Here is a 19,421-nt window from a genome sequence, read left to right on the forward strand (position 1 = left end):
TTGGGAATTTTACCTCTAGTCTTCCTTATGAATTAATTTTTTATTTTTATTTTTTTTTAAAGGGAGCTGTAGCCTGTTTTCCACAGGGTCAGTCTGAGTTCAAGCCAATGCCGTAGGGCATTTCAGGCTGCTGTCCTGTCTGGTCCAGCCCAGGAGACAATATCTGATGCTTCCAGGAAAAGCAAGAACCGCTGTAACATACATGGCTAGTTTTACCATGCTGTAAATGCAGGTGGGGAATTCATTACTGACCTCCGTGGCATTCAGACTATGTCCTGAAGCATGGGATTGGGCCAGAGGGACAGCTAGCTCTGGACACAGTGTCTAGGGTCTCAGAGTGGGAAGTTCCTTGGAGAATTCCACTGGGTGGGAGACTCAGCTGTGAAGGGAGGGGGCGAGCAGGAGCATCTCATAAACCCAAGATTGGAATAACTGAAGTAATGTTCCTTTTACATGGAGCCTCAGCTCTCTGGAACCTCTGCAAATGCTTTAGCCACGTGTTTAACTCCATCCGTAGGAGTAGCCTTGGATCGCAGTGGGAGGGCTCAGGTGCGTAAGTGTTTGCAGGATGGGCGCTCAGGGCAGTCCCTGATGCCAGGGCAAAGTGGATGTGAAGTGCCACTGTCTGGATTTGGGAGCCTGCCTGCACACCAAATTCACTAGGTGGTGGGTGCATGACTGCAAGGCGCTGGGCTGGGGAAAATCAGCCCCGGGTGGTTATTTTGAGTAGAAAACCAGAGCCATTTCTGGGGTCTTTCAGCTTCTAATGCCCTTTCCCTTCTGCAACTGGATTTAAGCCTATGATAAAATCCTTCTCAATGCCAAGTCAGTGTCATAAATCACTGGAGTGGGTGCAGGAATCAGTAGGCGACGTTCTCTGGCCTGGGTTATGCCAGGGCTCAGACTAAATTATTCTTCCCAAAACTTTTAAAAGCTGAGACCCCTCCTCAAGGCAAAGAAACCAATCGTGCCCCTCACCTGTCAGCAATGTGCTAGCGACCCCACCCCCCATTTTCATGGATACATCTTCAAACCCCACCCTTCCCACCACGGCTAGCCTTTCCCCAGGCTTCAGAAGACGCTGGAGGAGATGATCCTAACCGTTCCCTCTAACCTTAAGAGCTGAGGGACCCCATCCTGGAGCATCTTAAAAATCACGGTTCCCAGACTCTGTAACGGGGCTGCTTTGCCGGGCTCACCTTTCTCCCTCCGTCAGGTTGGCCGATGGGGATAATGAGCCTGGAGATCTCATTCCCGCTGTTCTGAGTGGTGCCCATGTGCACACGACCCAACTCAGCTCTTCCTGTATCCCAGGAATGTCTTCATCTTCTGGGATCCTCATGGCAGCAGTGGGATGATTTAACGAAGTCCCTTAGTCATGGGGCCTTTCTCTCTCTTTTGTTTCAGAGCCAGTGTCCTGGAATCGTCTCCTGGTGCGTGGAGTGGTGGCAGCGGTGGGGGTGCTAGTCTTACTGTACCGATGTGGGTTTTGGAAAGGTAGAGGGAAAGTGTTTGCCTACTCGCGACTCGTCTTCAGGAAGCTGCTGACTCATCCCTCCCCGCAGCCTGGAAGTCGGCAGGATTCCCAGGAATCTGAGCTCCCCGCAGTGTGTGACAGGGACGGGGACCAGGCCCAGAGAACCAGAAACAGGAATCGAAACTCAGCCCTGGATAATGGGGAAGGAGACCTGTTTGCGAATTCGTATCCGGTCTGCTGAATTGTTCACGTCCAGACCCTCCCCACAGTTCTAAAAAAGTCGAAGCATTTCGTTTAGACACTCTGTTTGCCCAGCTCGAGGGGCAGGTGAGGATTTTGGCAGTTATATTGTGGGTCTCTAAGTCTCCTTGTTGCTCAAAGTTTTCTTACTGCAACAAATTAATTTGGGATGAGGGCAGGATGGGCAAAAGCTTCCTCAAAGTGTGTGTGGGGGGGCTGCTGGCACCCAAACTGTGGCCCAGCCCCTGTGCCACCCCTTCTCCTCGAGGTCCTGCCCCCTCAAACCGCTCCTTTCCCTGAGGCCCCCCCTCACACCGCCTTTTTCCCTGAGCTCCCACTTCATGCCGCCCCTTGCCCCCAAAACACTGCCCCCGCTCACTCCCTTCTCTCCCCCATCATCCAGTCACTCACACTTATGGCCAGTAAAAAGTGGTGGGCCCTGGTCTCCCCTGTTCCGGGACCCCTAGATGAGAGTGGGAGAGGATGAAGAACTCATTTCAAATATAACTCCCCCCCCACCTTAAAACAGCACAATTTGCCAGCAACAGCAAAACATGCACCTAACCAACTCGGGCCAGTCACACTGTGTTGTGTGTGACATTCCCGTCCTGGGGCGGTTTATGTCTTGGAGAATGTGAACCCTGCAGGCCTGGGTGTTTCTCTGCGTAATGTGACCTCAGTGCTCCTGATGAGAGCCGTTGTTTGTAAAAGTTTCAGTAGCGGACATATTTATCATTCATGTACATACAGACATTTATCATTCATGGACATACAGACAGACATAGCGAGGGTGGAGAGGTTCATGAAAGTTGAAGAAGAAACCACTCTCCCCCCCATATTCTTCAAACTTATTTGGAAATGTTTTTAATGATCAAATTTTTGTTTCATTTTGGTGGGAAAAACTCCACATTCTCTCTCAAGTGGGCAGAGAAATCCAAAATGTTTTTTTTAAAGAGGTAACTTTTTTCAAATGATCAATGTAATCCAAAGTGGCATTTTTAGTTCAAAGGTTGCATTGTCAGTGTAAAACCCTTTTGAACCAGCTCTGTTACTGTATAACAAGATGAGTTTATTTTTCATGATGCATTGTTTGGGCCAGGTTCCAAGTGGCATTTCAGTTTTTGCACAGCTCTTCTCTTCTTGCATCTGCACCTCTCATAACCTGTGGCCTTAATCTTGGGCCTGGAAACACTTACGTTCATGTTTAACTTTAATTACTGCTGTGAATAATTCCATTTCAATGGGACAACTCTGAGGTGGGGTTTACGCTACAGCCCTATATCGGTGTAACTATGTCGTTTATTTAATTTTCTTTCGTTTATATGTGAAAGTTCTTGAGAGGTTAAAGCAGGTAAAATACATGAACAGGTTCGGACAGTCCGAGTTTGTCAGTGCAAAGTGACAGCAGAGATGTGGTATCTGCTAGTTTTCCATAAGTCTCTCAGGGTTACCCAGGATAACTTTGGGGATCTCAGTCTTGCATCGGGAATGTTCCCTGAAAGTGTCCAAACAGTTTAGAGCTACAGAACCATTTCCTGGATCCATTCTTTTAGCTGTCTTCCCCGGAAAGCAGTCTGGCAAGAGTTCCTGTCAGCTCATTGTTAAGTTATCTGTCAAAACAGTAGAGTTTTCACGTGCCTAAGTAGCCCCTGGAATCAGGGTGAAATTATCCTCCCTGCCACCACCAAAATTGGAAATCGTACCCGGGAGTGCACGGTACCCTACCGTGCTTCCCCCATAGGAACTGCATGAACAGGCAACTCTGCAAGTTCTCTGCATGCCTCTGCAAGTGACCCCCATGCCTCTCCATTGCCTTGGCCACATGTATCCTGTCCCCATGCCGGCAGTGAATCCAGAAAAAGAGGGAAAGAGCTCACCACTGCGACCACCTGAGGGAGCTGTTGGGTTGAGATCAGCTTGTCAAAGCAGGCAGTAGGGACAGAATCTGAGACTTGAAGCTCCTTGAGTGACCTCTGCCCTTTCTAGACCTGCCCTTCAATCAGACACAGTGATTGTAAAGTTGAATGTGATAGTAACTAGACCCATTTGAAACCCTTCACCACACAAGACAAAGCCCGTAGGATTCATCATGAACTATTTATTTCTCCTCCCCTGGCTCCCTGCAGCCACCAGCCACCTTGGAGCTTTCTCTATCTCTCCCAGGCTGGGCTCACTTGATTGCAGGAGATCAGCGGAGGGTCCAGCTTTGCTCTTTCGCTTCCATTCTTCACGTCTTTGGGTGGCTGCATTGGCAACTGAGCAGCCTAATGGAAACACTGAGTCCTCTGTCTCGGCAGGCAGGCCCAGCCGCCAAAGCCAAAGACTCCCTGAGAACAGGGGGAGGTTCGCCTGAACTCTCAGGAGTGGAGGCTGGGCCCATAGGGTAGGGTTACCATATTTGAACTTTCAAAAAAGAGGACACTCTGAGGGTGGGGGGGGAGTGGTAGCCCTGCCACCTATCTACTCCCTCCCACTTCCTGCCCCCTGACTGCCCCCCACACAACCGCCAACCCATCCAACCCCCCCTGCTCCTTGTCCCCTGATCGCCCCCTCCCAGGACCCTGCCCTCTATCTAAGCCTTCCCAACTGCCCCCTCCTTAGACCCCTCCACCCTAACTGCCCCCCTAGAACTCCAGCCCCTACCTGTCCCCTGAGTGCCCTTCCCCCTATCCGCACTCCCACCCCCTGACAGACCCCTGGCTCTCCCACACCCATCCAACCACTCCCTGTCTCCTGACTGCCCCCGCAGAACCCCCAACCCATCCAATCCCCCTGCTCCCTGTCCCTTGACTCCCCCGACCCCTCTTCATATGCCCACCCCCTGACAGGCTCCCTCCAGAACCCCTCATCCATCCAACCCCTCCTGCTCCCTGTCCACTGACTGTCCCTTGGGACCCCATGCCCCTTCTCCAGCCCCCCCGGCCCCCGTACCCTGCTGCTCAGAGCAGTGTGTCTGGGGTGCGGAGCCAGACACAGTGCCGTGCTCCCACACAGAGTGCGCAGCTCCCCCTCCGCCCCCAGAGTGCTGCATTGGGAGGGAAATCCCGGCCCTTTGGAGAGTTTTACCAATTCCTCCCTGAGGGCAATTTAAAACCCAAAAAGCCGGACATGTCCGGGAAACTCCGGACGCATGGTAACCCGACCACAGGGACTTCAGGATCTGCAGCTGCTGCCACCTGTATGGTGAATCCTTGGACTCGTCACCAAACAGCTCTTCCCCATTCTGCAGCCTGGCCCCATGGTCTGACCGTGCAGGAGAACAGAAACCCTTTGGGACAGCAGGAGAGTCTTCTCAATGCTGCACTCTTTGCATGGCTTCCCGCGGTCATCGTGAAACACGACTACCCTGCCCCCAGGAGTCTCTCAAGGAGCTGCCGGCACAGTCACTGGGCACCCACTCGTAATGCTCTCGGGCAGTGGCATTGCAGAGGGAGCTGAGCAGACCGTCCCTTCTGTGACTTCCTGAATTGCTGCCAGGACGGATTCTCCTCTGCGCTAGGGAGAGTCCCCGAGGACAAGCAGCTGTGGTGGGGGAGGGGGCAAGACAAGCACTCCCCCTGAGCCCTTGACTAGCAGGTAAGCAGGACTCTGGGAGCCAAGGCATCGGTGTGTCTTGCTGGGAGAGCAGAGCTGGAGAGCAGAAAAGGGCATTGGAGGAATTGTAGAAAAGTCATTGTCATGGCCGGGTCATGGGCAGCCAGACCTAGTGGTCAGAGGCAGAGTCCACACTCACAAGACAGGAGTCGAGAGTCAGCTGGGTCAGGACACTGGAACAGCAGAAGCAAAAGACCAAATTGTGTTCAGAATCTCAAGTCAGATGAGTCACCCTGAGTCCAGATGCCAGGAAATCAAGCCTGGGGAGTGGGAGCAGGAACAGCCAACACACGGTCCAGAGCCGGGGAGGATCTCGGCTGTTCAGACAGCTTCTTGTTCCTGCTGCTGGTTTAAGGAGGTCCCGGGGGCCGATTAGCTGCTCTGGGACTCTGCCAATAGGAGCCTCAAACTGGGTCTGGACTTCGTCAGTCCTAGGTAAGCAGTTTTTCGTAGGCTTCCAGGTGGCGTGCTGGAGGGTGGCTGCTCCCAGGAACCCTGCAGACCCGGGTTAATGACCCAGGGGTCAGGACAGTGAGTGATCTCTCCCTGCTCAAACCTCCTGCACGAAACAGTCTCCAGGGTCCCGGGCGCATCCTCTGAGAAGAAAAAAACACAGTCATGAGGACAAATAGGCTATGGAACAGGAGCCCCCTCTTTCTTGCAACAGCCCCAAGTGCCCAGAAGGGTGGACGGTTCTTACCTCCAGGAGATGCCTGGGATCTTCCATCTAAGCCTCAATGGGACCCTGTTGCTTGGTCCGACAGAAGGAGATCATCTGTCCCCACTGCTCCCTGCGCTGGGCTGGCTGCAGCACACATCTGTGTAAGAGGCTGGGCCAGAGAAATGTTACAATCAGGGTCCAGGCAGCCCAGAAGGAGAACAGAGGTTCTGAAACCAGAAGACGAAGCAATCAAATCAGCGGATTCGACAGAGAAGTTTTCTACCCTACAGGGACATCAAAGAAGGTCTGTTAGGAAAGCTGAGATGTTAGTCTGGAAACTGCTAAGGCAAAGATTGTGACTTGTTAAGATTCAGTTTTAGTCACTACAAAGTGTGTTGTGTTTTGTTTCTCTCTTTGAAATTTGTCTCTTTCTCTTGCTTAGTATCACTTAAATCTCTTCTTTGTTACTATACTTCCCAAACCACCTCAGTGTTGTGTGTTCGAGTGAAGTGTGATTCTCCAGCCTACCCAACAGGCTGAGCTGTGCCCTGTCTCTCTGAAGGTAGCGAATAATTTCTGAGCGGTGCTGGGCCCAGAGTCCAAGGGCAGTTTACCAGACATCTTGAGGGAAGCCCAAAGAGACCAAAGGAGCAGGAGAGATTCTGGCCCCACTGACCCATGGGAAATTCCCACAGAAGAGCTTACCCAGGGCTCTAGACACGGCCACTTTGGGTGTGTACCAGAGTTCACTCACCGCTAGATGCTGGCCAGGCCTCGTGTCATTGCTCTCTCGCTGGGCTAGCAACCCCGCTCATACTCACTCTTGCAGTTTGTTGGCTGGGAACTCAGCCCTCCAACCAGGTGACTGTCCTTTACTCCACTCCTTCCTGGGTCGTGCTCCTTGCAAACAAAGTCCCAAAATGTCTTGAACAGAAACAAGGCCTTCCACCCTCGTGGGGAGTTCTTCCTCAGCCTGATTTCGGTTCGGCCTGCCCTTCTTGGGTTTCTATGGTCTTCTATGTCCCCTTCCTTAGGGACGGTGAGAGAAGCCAGTCCTACCCTGGACTCCAGGGTTTGGCCCAAGGCTATCTCCTGAACAGCTCGCTCTGCTTCTGGACTTTTGCTGCTGTTTTCCCTTGTTTCCTCTCAGGTGGGGCTCACTTGATCATCAATTTGGCCTAGCCCCAGGCTAGGCAGCCATAGGCCAAGCCACCCTGTTAGATACCCTCCTCCTTCAAATCCGGTCCAGCCCGGCTGACAGGTTTGCTGAGGGGATGGTGAAACCCCATTGCTGATCAGAAGGAGGTCACAGTCTGTTCCCTACGAGCTGAAGGTCCGTTTGTCCTGCTGCGGCAAGTGGAGCTGGAGAGCGGAGATGTTAGGTGAAAGAGACTTCATGATGGAGTTGGAGACTGAGGGACAGGAGCCTCCTCCCAGAAACGCTCCCAGGAGAAGAGGTTTGAGGAGGAGTTCTCTGGGGAGCCTCCTGCTTGGAAAAAAACAAGGGTGGCACACTGATGAAGATGTCTCTGTCCCAGGGATGGGGGAAGCTCCCAGCCAGGCTATGCAGCAGGGATCCCATTTCTCCCCCAAGAAACCCATTTTGCCCAAAGAAGTCAATGACTCTTACCTCCAAGAGGGAGTGGGCTCTTCCCTCTAGGCCTCTTTGAGAACTACTACTGCTTGGCTTCCTAGGACAAGGGACCTGTCCCCACTGCTCCCTGAGGTGCTTCAGCTTCTGACTGCACCCATCTGGGAGGCTGTCACACACCCCAGGGCCTAGAAGACATGCGGGGAGGAGGCTCCTCTTCATGTCAGACTCTGAGAGCCCAGAGAAGGGCCAAAGGAAGAATAAAGGGCAGGAGATGAAGCTAGCCCTGAGCCTCTGTCCCATCCTCACCTCCTCAAAGGTGGAGCTTCCTGAGCTTCAGTTGGGCAGACAGTCTGTAGCCCTGACCCAAAGGTCCTTCTGCGCCATATGGGGCAGGAAGATCTCTGCCTGGGAGCACGGGAAATGGAATGGGGGTGAGATCAAGGAAAGAGGGGAGGGATATGGGTGTGAGGGAAAGAGCTCCTGCCCCAGATGAAGGTATCTGGGGGGCCGCGGGAAGGACACAGCTCCACAGAGAGGGGAGAGAGTTCCTGTGAGTGCCAGGGGCCTCCATTTCTGCTTCCACTAGTCCCCCATTTATAGTGAGACACAGCAGTACCTGCAGCAGGGAGCGGGACTTGCTGAAAAGGGAGGGGAACCTTGAAGAGCATCAGATGAGCCACAGCCCTTGCAGCGCCTCGGGCATCTGGCGCAAGTGCCGAATCATGTGAAGCTGGCCCATGACCTTGGCTGTGACATCCTCATGCTGCAGGGGAACGAGAACATGTCAGAGACTGAGACACTCCCCAGGAATCAGGGAGGATGAAGGGCACCTGGAACCAGCACCATCATTTCCACGCAGCAGCTGCTCATGTCTGAGTGGTAGATTCACCCTCCTGACCCCCAGGATGGAGGCTTGCTGTCCTCTCTAGTGACCTTCAGTGCCAACCCCCCTCCTTGTAGGGTGAGCTCCTGCCACTTCCCCATCAGTGCCCCTGACAGCTGTTCCACCTCCAACCCACCTGGGGACACCGCTCAAGTTCGGAGAACCCTCTCTTCCACCCCTACCTCCATCCCCACCCAGGTAGGGCAGGGAGGGGGCTCTAGAAGGGTGGCGGTGGGTGGGAGGGATTCTGGCAGCAGTGAAGTGGAATGGGGAGAGCTTGAGACCTTTCCCCAAGACACCCCAGTGACAAAACCTGAAACCACAGGATGGCAGCCCTGGTGAATGGAGCAGGTCAGCAGCCGCTGACGACTGAATCCTCCCAATCTCTCGAGAGCGGGTCCAGCCCTACCAGCAGCAAGACCAGCTTCCCACGCCCATGTGCCTCAGTCAGTCACCATCACCAGTCAGTCCTTGGCCTCCCAGGATGCCAGGGATGGGAGCAACTCTCGATGGTGGCTGGGGTGACATGGACACTAGGCCATGGGGAAATGGGTGCAGCTCTGTGGGGCAGGAAAGGTTCCCAGAGGGCACTTAGGGGACTCTCCTGTCCTTCCCAGGAGTGATAGCAGAGCACCACATCCTAAGAACAGAAGTCCATGAAGGCCAGAAGTCCCCATGAGGCTCCTTGCTACCAGGCCAGCAAATGGCGAGAGGATGGGAATCATAGAATCATAGAATCATAGAATATCAGGGTTGGAAGGGACCCCAGAAGGTCATCTAGTCCAACCCCCTGCTCAAAGCAGGACCAATTCCCAGTTAAATCATCCCAGCCAGGGCTTTGTCAAGCCTGACCTTAAAAACCTCTAAGGAAGGAGATTCTACCACCTCCCTAGGTAACGCATTCCAGTGTTTCACCACCCTCTTAGTGAAAAAGTTTTTCCTAATATCCAATCTAAACCTCCCCCACTGCAACTTGAGACCATTACTCCTCGTTCTGTCATCTGCTACCATTGAGAACAGTCTAGAGCCATCCTCTTTGGAACCCCCTTTCAGGTAGTTGAAAGCAGCTATCAAATCCCCCCTCATTCTTCTCTTCTGCAGGCTAAACAATCCCAGCTCCCTAAGCCTCTCCTCATAACTCAATGAGGAATGAGGCCCTGGGTCCCACCCCAAGCTTCTGAGTCGATTGCAGCTGCTTACCGTGTCCCCCATCAGTTGCTGGGCTTCCCCCAGGAGGGAGTAGACCAGCACCAGCCCAGCCTGGCTGACACGCAGCAGGGGGTCGTGGATGGCCAGCAATGCTGTCTGTACGAAGGATCTTCTCTGCCCGACGGAGAAGAATTTTTCAAAGACCTAAAACCAAGAGGACATGAGGCTCGAGTAGATTGCCCAGAGCCAGCCTCCAAGTCCTGGCGGTACAATGGCGTCTAGTGCCCCAAAGGGCGGGGAAGAGAGCTGCTGTGGCCAAGGCAGTTCATTCCCCAGGAGGCTTTCAGGGTCCCAGGGCTCACGGAAGCCCCTTTATTAAAAGGTCGCAGATGCTGAGGGACCAAAGCCTCCAGTGGCTCTTTCGGGAAGGCAATTTATGGCAGGGGCCAGGATGGGCTGGAAATGGATCTCTAATGTGGGTGAGCAGGCCCACTCTGCTGTGCAGGGCACAGAGACGACAGGGGACTCTGTCTTGCTTCCAGCAGAGAGATCTCCTGCACCTCAGCGGCTAGAGGAGTGTGCGTGTGTTGTTGAGGGGAGGAGGGGGTTGGAGCTGACAGACCAAAGGTCTCTTCCCCGCAGCTTAATGATTTCTCTCCTCGCTGGGAATGGCCTCTGCAGCTCCTTGGTTTCTTCAAGGGGAATCCAACCTGCAGCCTGACAAGAACAAGGAGACTCCTGGCCCAGTCCCAGTGTGGGACCTTTGGCACCAGCGTGTCCCACTGGTTGCTGGATGAGGAACTGTGAGCTGGAAATAAGGAGCAGGCTCTTTTCCTGTCTTCAGGAGGCCTCCACTGCAGGGAACCCAGCCAGCTACACTCCCTGAGCTGTGTCATGCCCTGGCACAGTGCCCTTACCTCCCCCACTCTGGCTGTATTCTTGTAGCCTAAGAGCCTTCTGTCCTGGTGCCAGTCATAGCACCAGAGATCCTCCACGTCATGTATGGTCAGACCTGGAAGAGAGAGAGAGAGAAAGAGAGCGACTTTTCTCCTCATTCTGGTTGCAGTTTCTGTGTCCTTCCAATCCCTTTGGTGGCTCCACAGTAGAGTGGAGAAGAACAGAGGCAGAGAGAGACTTGTCCTCCGGCTGGGGTCAGTCTGAGAGAAATGGTCTAGGGTCCCATTATCAACATATGGTCACTCTCAGTCCCCTATTGGGTTCCGTGTCCCAGCTGGGTTCCTTACCCTTCTGTTGGAGCAGCAGTTGGTAGAGCCGGTAAGTCCCCTCCCTGGCCTGCCGGCTGATGTCCTTGTCTGGATCGCTGACAAATAGAGCCAGCTGGGCCACATGGCGACCCATCTGAAGGAACTCGGCTGAGATCTAATGGAAGGGAGAGCAGAGGGGACTCCATCAGCATTTTCCTCTCAGCTCCCTGTCTGCCCTGGGCCAGAGGGCTCCTTCCCCTTAGCCCCTCTACGGGAGATGCTGGGGGAGAGGAGCTTGAGATCGAGCCTTCATTTGCTCTGCTGCCAAGGGAGCCCGGGATGCCAAGCAGGGGCTGGAGCATGGTCCCCTTAAAGGAACACTGAACCAGGACAAGAAGAACTTGACTCAAGCTAGCTCAGTCCTGCTCTGACTCTGCCTCCCCATGAAGAACCCTCCTAAGCCACAGCCCCGGCAGCAGCAGCAGATCCTGCAGCCCGCTGGAGCCAGCCCAACTCCGCCTGGAGCCAGCAAGCTGGGCTCGGAGCTCACTTACGTCAAACTCAGGGAGAGTGACTGTGTATCTCAGCAGGGCTGTGCTGCTCCTGATGGCCCTGGCTCGCTCCTGCGACACCCTGGACACGACCCAGAGGTTGACATGCTGTGGGGAAAGGAGGCAGGTCAGACTCAGTGGCCAGCTGCTCCTGCTTTACAAATGAGCTCCCCACGCCTCCAGCCCCAGGGGCCTGAGACATTCTGCGCAGGGGGGAATAGCTGAGTCCTTGATGGCAGAGCTTTAGAAGGGGATTCTTTCCCCCAGGATGCAGCTTGTACCCTTCAGGTCACAACTTCTCCGCATCTCTCTAGATTGGGACAATCTAGGGGCTGGTCCCATCCTCCCAGAATCCCTGATTCCTGAACAGTTCACCAGAAAGAAGACTGAACCCTCGGCCCTTCCTTGCTATGCAAATCCTTGGGGGGAAGTAGGGAGTGACTGAGAGCACAATCCCCCCAGGAATTTCAGAGCAGATCAGAGGGAAGGGCTGATTCCCTGGGGCCCTCCTGTTTCTCTAGGAAGGAGCATGTGCCTCTTCTCTGAGAAGTAGCTCCCTAATCTCATGGGCTCTGTGTGTTGGAGGGGAGGGGGAAGGGTGGATTTTCAGACTCTCTCTCCCCAAGACAGCCAGGAGCCCTGTGCTTAGTGCTCAGCAGAACCAGGCAGAGCTCTGGCTTGGAGTCCCAGCTCCTTCCTCTGTTCCTCAAGAAGGAAGGACCTGACACTACATTGCACTGACCCACCAACCAAGGACGGCCCACTGGGGACCCAGCTAGGAGGACAGAGTAGAAAATGGATCTTCCAGTTTCTCCTTACCAGTCCCCCAAAGAGTTACGGTGAAATGGGGCTCACCTCCAAGATGAAGTGGAGCCTGTCTGTGTCTGGGGACTCTGCCAGCAGGTTCCCCAGCATGGCATCCAGGACCTCTGCGATGACTTTCTGCAGAGTCTGCAAAGCATGGGTCAGAGTTAGGGAACCTGGGCCTACACCTGCCACAGGATGGGAAGAGGGGTCTCTGGGAAGCACTGGGGAGACTCCCAAACACATCTCCTGGCCTCTCTCCTTCACATCCCACTGCAGGCAATTTGCAAGAATTGATGACCCCTGGAGCTTTAATCCATGAGCTTAGCAGGTCTCTGCAGAAGGCCTTGTAGGCAGAAGAGTATGAAACAGCCAAGTTGCTATGGATGGAACCTGGGCTTCTGGGCCAAACACGGCTTAGGAAAGAAAGAAAGAAAGAAAGAAAGAAAGAAAGAAAGAAAGAAAGAAAGAAAGAAAGAAAGAAAGAAAGAAAGAAAGAAAAATCCCCCAGGGAGGGGTAATCTCTTCCCTGCTGGAGGGAAGGATCCAAGCCTGCAGCTTGTTCCATCTCCACTACCCCACCCCTAAAGATGGAGCTCCAGCGAATATAGGGAGTAGGGACCAAGGACTACTCTGGAAGAGGAGGAGGATGGAGGAGAAAGTACCTGGATGCCGGTGGTGTCCTTCTCTGTGCCTAGGGTGAAGACGGAGTGAAGGGCAGCTCGCAAGAGGTGGGTCTCTAGGGCTGGCTCCAGGGCAGGTTTCATGGTGCTGGCAAGAGAGAGGAGCTGCTATTAGACTGTGCAGTACTGGGTGGGACTGTCGCCAAGACAGACACCAAGCCACAGGGATAGAGGCACAGTCTGGCGAGAATGGAAACTGAGGCACTTCGCTAGGGAATGACAAGGCCAAGGTGTCCCAGACAGACAGTGGCAGGACAGGAATAGCTGCTGTTCCCTGGAGCCTGCTGCCCCTCCTGTATCGGAGCCCGGGAGTGAGCCCCTCCCCAAGGCCCCTGTCATGTTATGGGAGTGAAAAGAAGAGCCCTGCCAGGAGAGAGTGACCCTCCCCACCCCACCATCTCTGCCAGAGGCGCCACTCTTGGGAGGTGACTTGGGAGGGACAGTGACGGTGACTCCCAGCCTTGGGCCTGAGCAGCACTGTGGTGAGGGGAGCCGGCAGGGTGGGGGGGTGGGGCTGTCTCAGTACCAGAGGTAGCCCACTGCAGCCAGGGAGTGGGCGAGGACGGCGCTGGGTGACGAGTCATCGGGAAGCTCCTCGATGAGCTCCTGTGAGACGTGAAAGAGACAAAGGAGCGTGTGAGATTCAGGCCCGACTGATGCCTCCCAGTGAGGAGATGACACAGCCAGTGCCCCACATGGCCAGCAGGATCCCCCACCACCTCCCGCTCCTCCAATTCCTTCCTGCCCATCCGACTTGTCCCCCTTCTCGGATTCCTGCCCAGCTCACTCCAAATCCCCTTCTCTCCTCCTCCCTGTCAAAACTGCCCCCATTCAGCCCCATCCCGACGACTGAGCTGGGACCATGAGATTCCTTGTCCCCCACTCTCAGCTGCCCCCCAGCCCCACAATTCTCCCCCTCCCTCCAGCTGCCGTATGGCGTGTCTCACTCACCACGATCCTCTTCACCACAGCCGCCTTGCAGCAGCGCGGCTCCATCGTGTCCTCCCCTCTCTCCCGTGCAGCCAGACATGCGGGGTAGGTGGCCTGAAGGAACAGGAGCTGCTGCCCCTCATCCTGTACCCACCGGGAGTGGGGTATAGCGAGAGACAACCTGTTAATGAGGGACCTTCCTGCCCCACCCACACCAGCTCCAGGGCTCAGGCCTCAATGGGGGATTGTGGGGACCCACCTATTGTCCAAATCCCCCACCACTCCTACACAAGCAGGATCAGGAACTGGGACAGTGCCTGTGGGGGGAGATGACTTTGGCTGTTGTGGGACACCCCCATCTTGGGGGTCCCACATCATGGATGTAAAAGGGTCCCATTGGGGGTGGTGGATCAGGAGGCACAAGACCCTCGGCAGGGGGTGGGGATCCTGGGAAGGGACAGGACAATCTTGGTTCCAGCCCAGTGGGGAACATTTGTACCTTATCTCTGCACTGGAGCTGCTCTCGGATGACCTTGAGAGCAGCTTCATCTTTGGCCACGTCCACCCCTTCCTCCTGCTCCGAATCCAGGGGGGTCCCTGCACCAGGGAGGGAAGGACAGGGGCGTGGTGGGCAGAGCAGGATTCAAGACCCCCCCTTCCCACCTCAGGCACTCAGAGCAGATGGGGCCCCAAACCTCCCTCTCAGGGATGCCTTCAGCCCCCAACAGCTGCAGAAGCCCAGAGAAGAACCCCCCCTCCACTGGCCAGGACTCCAGGGGAGGTGCCGATTCCCCCGGCCCTGGAGCAGCAAGGACCAAAGTGGCAGCAGCTCTTCATGCCCCCACCCCCAGGTCCCCGTGCGGAAGGGGCAGCTGTGTGATGGCTGCTGCTGTCCGTGGGGTTCGCGGGGCTCAGGCCAGACACCTGGGCTGGGACCCCCCCCCCCGTATCCCTGGGAGAGCATCTGGGCCCAGGGTGTTCACATCCCGTCCTCAGCCCTCCCGGAGCCCAGCCCGGCTCCTCACCTGGAACAAAGCAGTGGCCTCCATTGGCCTGGCTGCTGCCAGATGCCCAGGTGCTGCCGCTGTCCCAGGCTGAGCTGCCCGTGCTGGGACAGGGACCTTCCCCCTCCTGGCCTGCAGGGGCTGGAAGGTCCTCAGAGACCGGGCAGGGCGATGCCTCCTGATGGGAACGAGGTCTGGGCTCCTGGGGCCGCTGCTGCCCACACAACAAGCCCCAGAGCCACCCTGCCCGGCGCCCCTCCTGGGCTGGGTCCTGTCTGCCAAACCGCAGCCTGGGCCAGCTCCATTGGGGCCTGGTCGGGGCCTCTCCCAGCTCGGCGCCTGCGCCGGGAGCCGGGGTCCTTTTCCAGAAGGCCGGGCACTTCCGCCGTCTGGCCTGGACGGGAGCTGCTTCCCCGCCAGCAGGGATGCAGGGGTTGCTCTGCCCCTTGGGAAGACGGCAGCTGCTTCCCTCAGGCTCTGGGGCCACCTGCAGAGCCTTCCTCCGCAACATCCGCAGGAGCCTGGCCATCCTGGAACCGAGCGGGGAGCAGGGGTGAGACTGGGCTCAAGGCAGCCTTTCACTCCTGGGCCTTTTCCGTCCCTCCTCCTCCCTCCTCCAACCACAGCCGCCCCCTCTGCCCACACAGGAGTTCAGGGAATGCCATCTACACACACGGGCAGGAGTTCATTGCATGATCCGCTCCCAACGTTCCCCCTCCTAATCCCTGCTGCTGCAATAGCCAGGAAGTCTCATCCTTTTCCAGCAATGAGGTCAGTCCCAAAGACCATCGGTTACTCTGGAGAAGCAGTCCCCTCCTGTCGTCCCAGGCCACTCTCCCACCCAGGCTAGAGAAGGAACAGAAGCCAGGAGTCCGGACTTCTCCTGGGAAATCATTCCTCACATCAAAGTCACAAAGGCCCTCGGCACAGGAAGCACAGAGCCCTCCTCATTCCCCATTGATTTCCAGGCTCAGCAGCTCACAGGGTCTGGCTCACCTCAGAGACTCTCAGCCTGGGGAAGGGTTGGGAGGGAAGGGCTGGGAGGGGAAGGGCTGGGAAGCCCCATTGCTGGAACCTTTCCAAACACACTGGAGACGGCTCTGGAGAAGCCCCTGCCTGGCCTAAGAGTGAGGGGCTCTTGGGGGCTGTTTGCAAATGAAATCCCCCTTTGGAGATAGTCTCTCCCCCAGACAGAGAGGGGAAGACACCGAGGAACCCGAATGCCACTCACGTGCTCTCAGTGATGGTACAATGGATGGCGGATGTTCAGGGTCAGCAGACGTCCCTCACCCTCCTCCTCACTCTCCAAGCCCAAGGCAGGCTGGAGAGGGTGGTGACCTCAGGAGTTACCCTGCCCAGCCAGCAGGCAGGGTGATGACACGAGGGCGATCGACTGGCTGTGAAAACAAGAGTCTGTCTGATTGCCAAGGGACGGAGAAACTCAGCCAGCAGCAGGGGGTGCAGAACACGGCCCTAGGGCGGAGGTGACAGCGCCTCCGGGATCCTGACATCCCAGCACTTTACTCACCTTCCTGGAGCCTCCCAAACCCACTGGGCTGTAGCCATGGGACCCCAACCCTACTGACGGCAAACGGGCCTCAGCTGCGACCACAGGGTCACACCGAGTGTCAGAGCCATGGATGGACCCCTTCACTGACCACTGCCGCACACTCCCTCCCACAGCTGGCAATTGCAACCAGGCCCTAATGTCTGGTCCCCCTGCCTTTGAGAGAGAGTGTCACTCCTGCTTCCATTGCTGCCTCTTGATCTGTGGGACTTTGGGCAAGTTGCTCCCCCTCTCTATGGCTCTCTGGGACTCACATTCCTGAATGGGCTTTATAAAAGACAATGGTTAAAGTTTGGCCCCAACTAGTTCTTGTTTCTCGAGACTATCCATTTTAGCAAAGTTTAGAGTTCTTGACATTCAACACCTGGAAACATCCCTTTCTCCTTCGCAGATGGCCTTAACATCCCTTATCTCACCCAGGCTTCCTGCTGCCTGGAGTTAGAGAATTGACCCTGTTCCCATTGGACCTACCCAAGGTGTCACACAGCGAAGCGGTGACGGAGCCAGAAAGAGAAGACAACTGTCCTGATTCCTGTTCTAACTAACAGACAACAACCCCCCAGAGGCAGGGATAAGGCCCAGGAAATAAGGTGTGAACATTTTCATGGAAACCTTTTTCTGTCAGAAAATCCATTCAAACGAAACCACTTTGTTTCTTGAAATCATAACAAGTAGGATGAAAATTCTTTGCAAAAATATCTGTTTGCAAAACAAGAGCATCTCCTGTCCGTCACAGTGCATTCAACTGTCTCGTCATACACAAAGGGGAGACACTATGCTCTAGAAAATTGGATGAGATGCTTCACTCTGAGCTAAGTAGTTGCTGCTTTTCACAATTTCAAAACAATAAAATACAAATCAAATTGAATATCAGGTTATAATCTGATATGGCTCAGTGTGATAGGACACCCCCTAGTCTGCACTGCTCCGAGTGACACTGTTCAGTGGATCCCCAGCATCCACCCATGGTGAGGTAGGTGGGAGTGGATTGTTATTCATTCTTGACAGAAGGAGAAACGAAGGCTGAGAAAGGAGCAGGGACTTGTCTTAGCTGATGCAGCCAGTCAGTAGCAGAATTGCTCTCAAATGAGCTACAGACCAACAATTGTTCATAGTAATTATTCAGCAATTATTTCAGAAGAACTGGAATGTTCGAGAGGATCATGAACTGCTCCGAGACAATGAATGGAGAGCAGCATCCACATTGGTCAAACGTATAACTGATTGTGACTTATTTGCTTGGTCATAAAAGAGAACAACAAAGACCAGAGTTTCCTCCCTGTCAATAGCCCCCTCCTCAGCCAATCAAGGTTGAGACTTTGAGGGGTGGGAGGCTAAGGGTTCTCATTAAATAGCCCAAAGAATGGCCCCGGTCACCACCGAGGGGATCACTCTCGGAGCACTAGTCCAGTCTCCACTCTCTGTGAGGGCCTCCCACAACCCCCCCGGACCCCGCTCCACACACAGAGCTCCTGGTGGTGGGAGGAGAGCAGAGGAAAAGGACAAAGAAAGCAAGAAGAGAAAGGTAGGAGGGACAGAGGAAAAGGGAAAACAAAAAGGAGAAACCCCAATGTCCCCAGTAATTCTAAGGGACAAAATCCTAGGTCGGAAATAAAATACTGCCCCCACAATCTAATGTTTTCCTTTCCTAAAAATCAGCCAGCACCTGATGGATCAGACTGAACAGGTTCCAAACCTCTCCGAGGCTCTTACCTTCTATACAGGAACGTCTGTTTTCGAGCAAATCCACTAAAAGAAAAGGAGAAAACTCCAAAGAGGGTCCTCCTTGCGCTCACGTACGTGCAAGTGAATGCTCTCTCAGTCCTCCAGGAGAGACCTCGAGAAGGAGACGTGCTGAAGCAAAGCCACAGGGATCTCCGAGCTTGCCCCTGTCCTGCACCCCTGTCCTGCCTGGCTGATGTCAAGTTCTCTCTGTGAGGTCATCGCCTCCCTACCACCTTTGTCCAATAGGCTGAGGTCCTGCCAAAGGCTCTTGTGATGTCACTGCCACACCCACCACTCCCCTGCAGTGCTGATGTCCTGCCCCTGTCCAGCTACATTGGATGTTTCAGCCGCTTCCCCTGGATCACCCCACTCAATGTCACTTCCTTGTGAGGTGACACCGACTACATAGTAGAACACAGAAGTTCTTACCCAGGCCGCAATTAGGTTTTCACAAGTTAGTTGACTTTATGGCCAGAAGGAACCATTCGAGCATTTAATCTGATCCCCTGCGTATCCTAAGGCCTCCTGTATGTCAGAAGAGCTGGGCTTTTCTTTTACTCAAACATTTTCCAGAAAGGCATCTAGTCTTTATTCGAAGAGATCAAGAGATGGAGAAGCCATCATTTCTCTTGGTACTTTGTGCCAATGACAAACCACCTGTTAGGATATAGATATTCAGGCCTGTCTGTAAAGGCCTATACTCTAAGAATTTAGGTGTATTCTTATCACTTGGCTAGTGATAGAGGTATAAAAGAAAGAATCAAAATCACTGTCTGCTGGTGTAAGGGCCTTCTCTTACTGTCACAGTCTGAGGCCCTGTTCTTAGGCTAAGGCCTTTGGCTAAGCAGCAGAGGCAGCCATAAACTGGGAAGCGAACGGTCACATCCTCACATTCCAAACTAGTCACATTGAAATAAGGTGCTTTTGGGCTGTTAGGCAGTATCAGGACAGGATTGTATTCCTATCACCTCCAGAGAAAGGGAAGTGCCTAGAAAATGTGAAAGGAAACTTAGTTTGATAGCATCCTGTCTGGCAAGAACTCACTTATCAATAGCTGGGATGTGAAATCCTCACTTCTGTATTGTTTTGTCATTATAGTTCCCACTTTGCTGTTGTTTGTCTGTATAATCTCTGTCTGGTTCTGTGATTGTTCCTGTCTGCTGTATAATTAATTTTGCTAGGTGTAAACTAATTGAGGTGGTGGGATATAATTGGTTACATAATCATGTTACAATATGTTAGGATTGGTTAGTTAAATTTCAGGAAAATGATTGGTTAAGGTATAGCTAAGCAGAACTCAAGTTTTACTATATAATCTGTAGTCAATGGGGGGTGGAGGTGTGGGTGGGGGTGG

At 54.2% G+C, this 19,421-nt stretch overlaps 2 protein-coding genes and 2 long non-coding RNA genes across 4 annotated transcripts in view; all 4 read right to left on the reverse strand.

The window, feature by feature from the left end:
- Window positions 1–5,822: 5,822 nt before the first annotated feature.
- On the reverse strand, window positions 5,823–8,422 carry LOC140897613 (uncharacterized). The gene is made up of 4 exons (XR_012154764.1): window positions 8,183–8,422; window positions 6,794–7,458; window positions 6,012–6,256; window positions 5,823–5,907 (listed from the first exon to the last, which is right to left on the reverse strand). It is a non-coding gene; the product is annotated as an uncharacterized lncRNA (long non-coding RNA).
- A 1,756-nt stretch (window positions 8,423–10,178) lies between these two features.
- Window positions 10,179–12,281, reverse strand: LOC140897782 (maestro heat-like repeat family member 5). The gene is made up of 3 exons (XM_073310823.1): window positions 12,210–12,281; window positions 11,358–11,462; window positions 10,179–10,978 (listed from the first exon to the last, which is right to left on the reverse strand). The coding sequence occupies exons 1-3, from the start codon at window positions 12,267–12,269 to the stop codon at window positions 10,784–10,786; spliced, it is 360 nt and encodes a 119-aa protein (XP_073166924.1). The 5' UTR covers window positions 12,270–12,281; the 3' UTR covers window positions 10,179–10,783.
- Window positions 12,282–12,742: 461 nt separating this feature from the next.
- LOC140898122 (uncharacterized) lies at window positions 12,743–15,440 on the reverse strand. Its single transcript, XM_073311570.1, has 6 exons — window positions 15,419–15,440; window positions 14,797–15,114; window positions 14,271–14,368; window positions 13,793–13,915; window positions 13,368–13,447; window positions 12,743–12,929 (listed from the first exon to the last, which is right to left on the reverse strand). The coding sequence occupies exons 1-6, from the start codon at window positions 15,438–15,440 to the stop codon at window positions 12,743–12,745; spliced, it is 828 nt and encodes a 275-aa protein (XP_073167671.1).
- Window positions 15,441–16,014: 574 nt separating this feature from the next.
- The window catches only part of LOC140898299 (uncharacterized), a 29,894-nt gene continuing 26,487 nt past the window's right edge, over window positions 16,015–19,421 (reverse strand). The window contains exon 3 of the long non-coding RNA XR_012154949.1: window positions 16,015–16,172. This is a non-coding gene — a long non-coding RNA (uncharacterized lncRNA). The remainder of the gene's footprint in view (window positions 16,173–19,421) is intronic.

This window comes from Lepidochelys kempii, chromosome 14 (genome assembly GCF_965140265.1).
Source record: "Lepidochelys kempii isolate rLepKem1 chromosome 14, rLepKem1.hap2, whole genome shotgun sequence".
Classification (NCBI taxonomy): Eukaryota; Metazoa; Chordata; order Testudines; family Cheloniidae; genus Lepidochelys; species Lepidochelys kempii.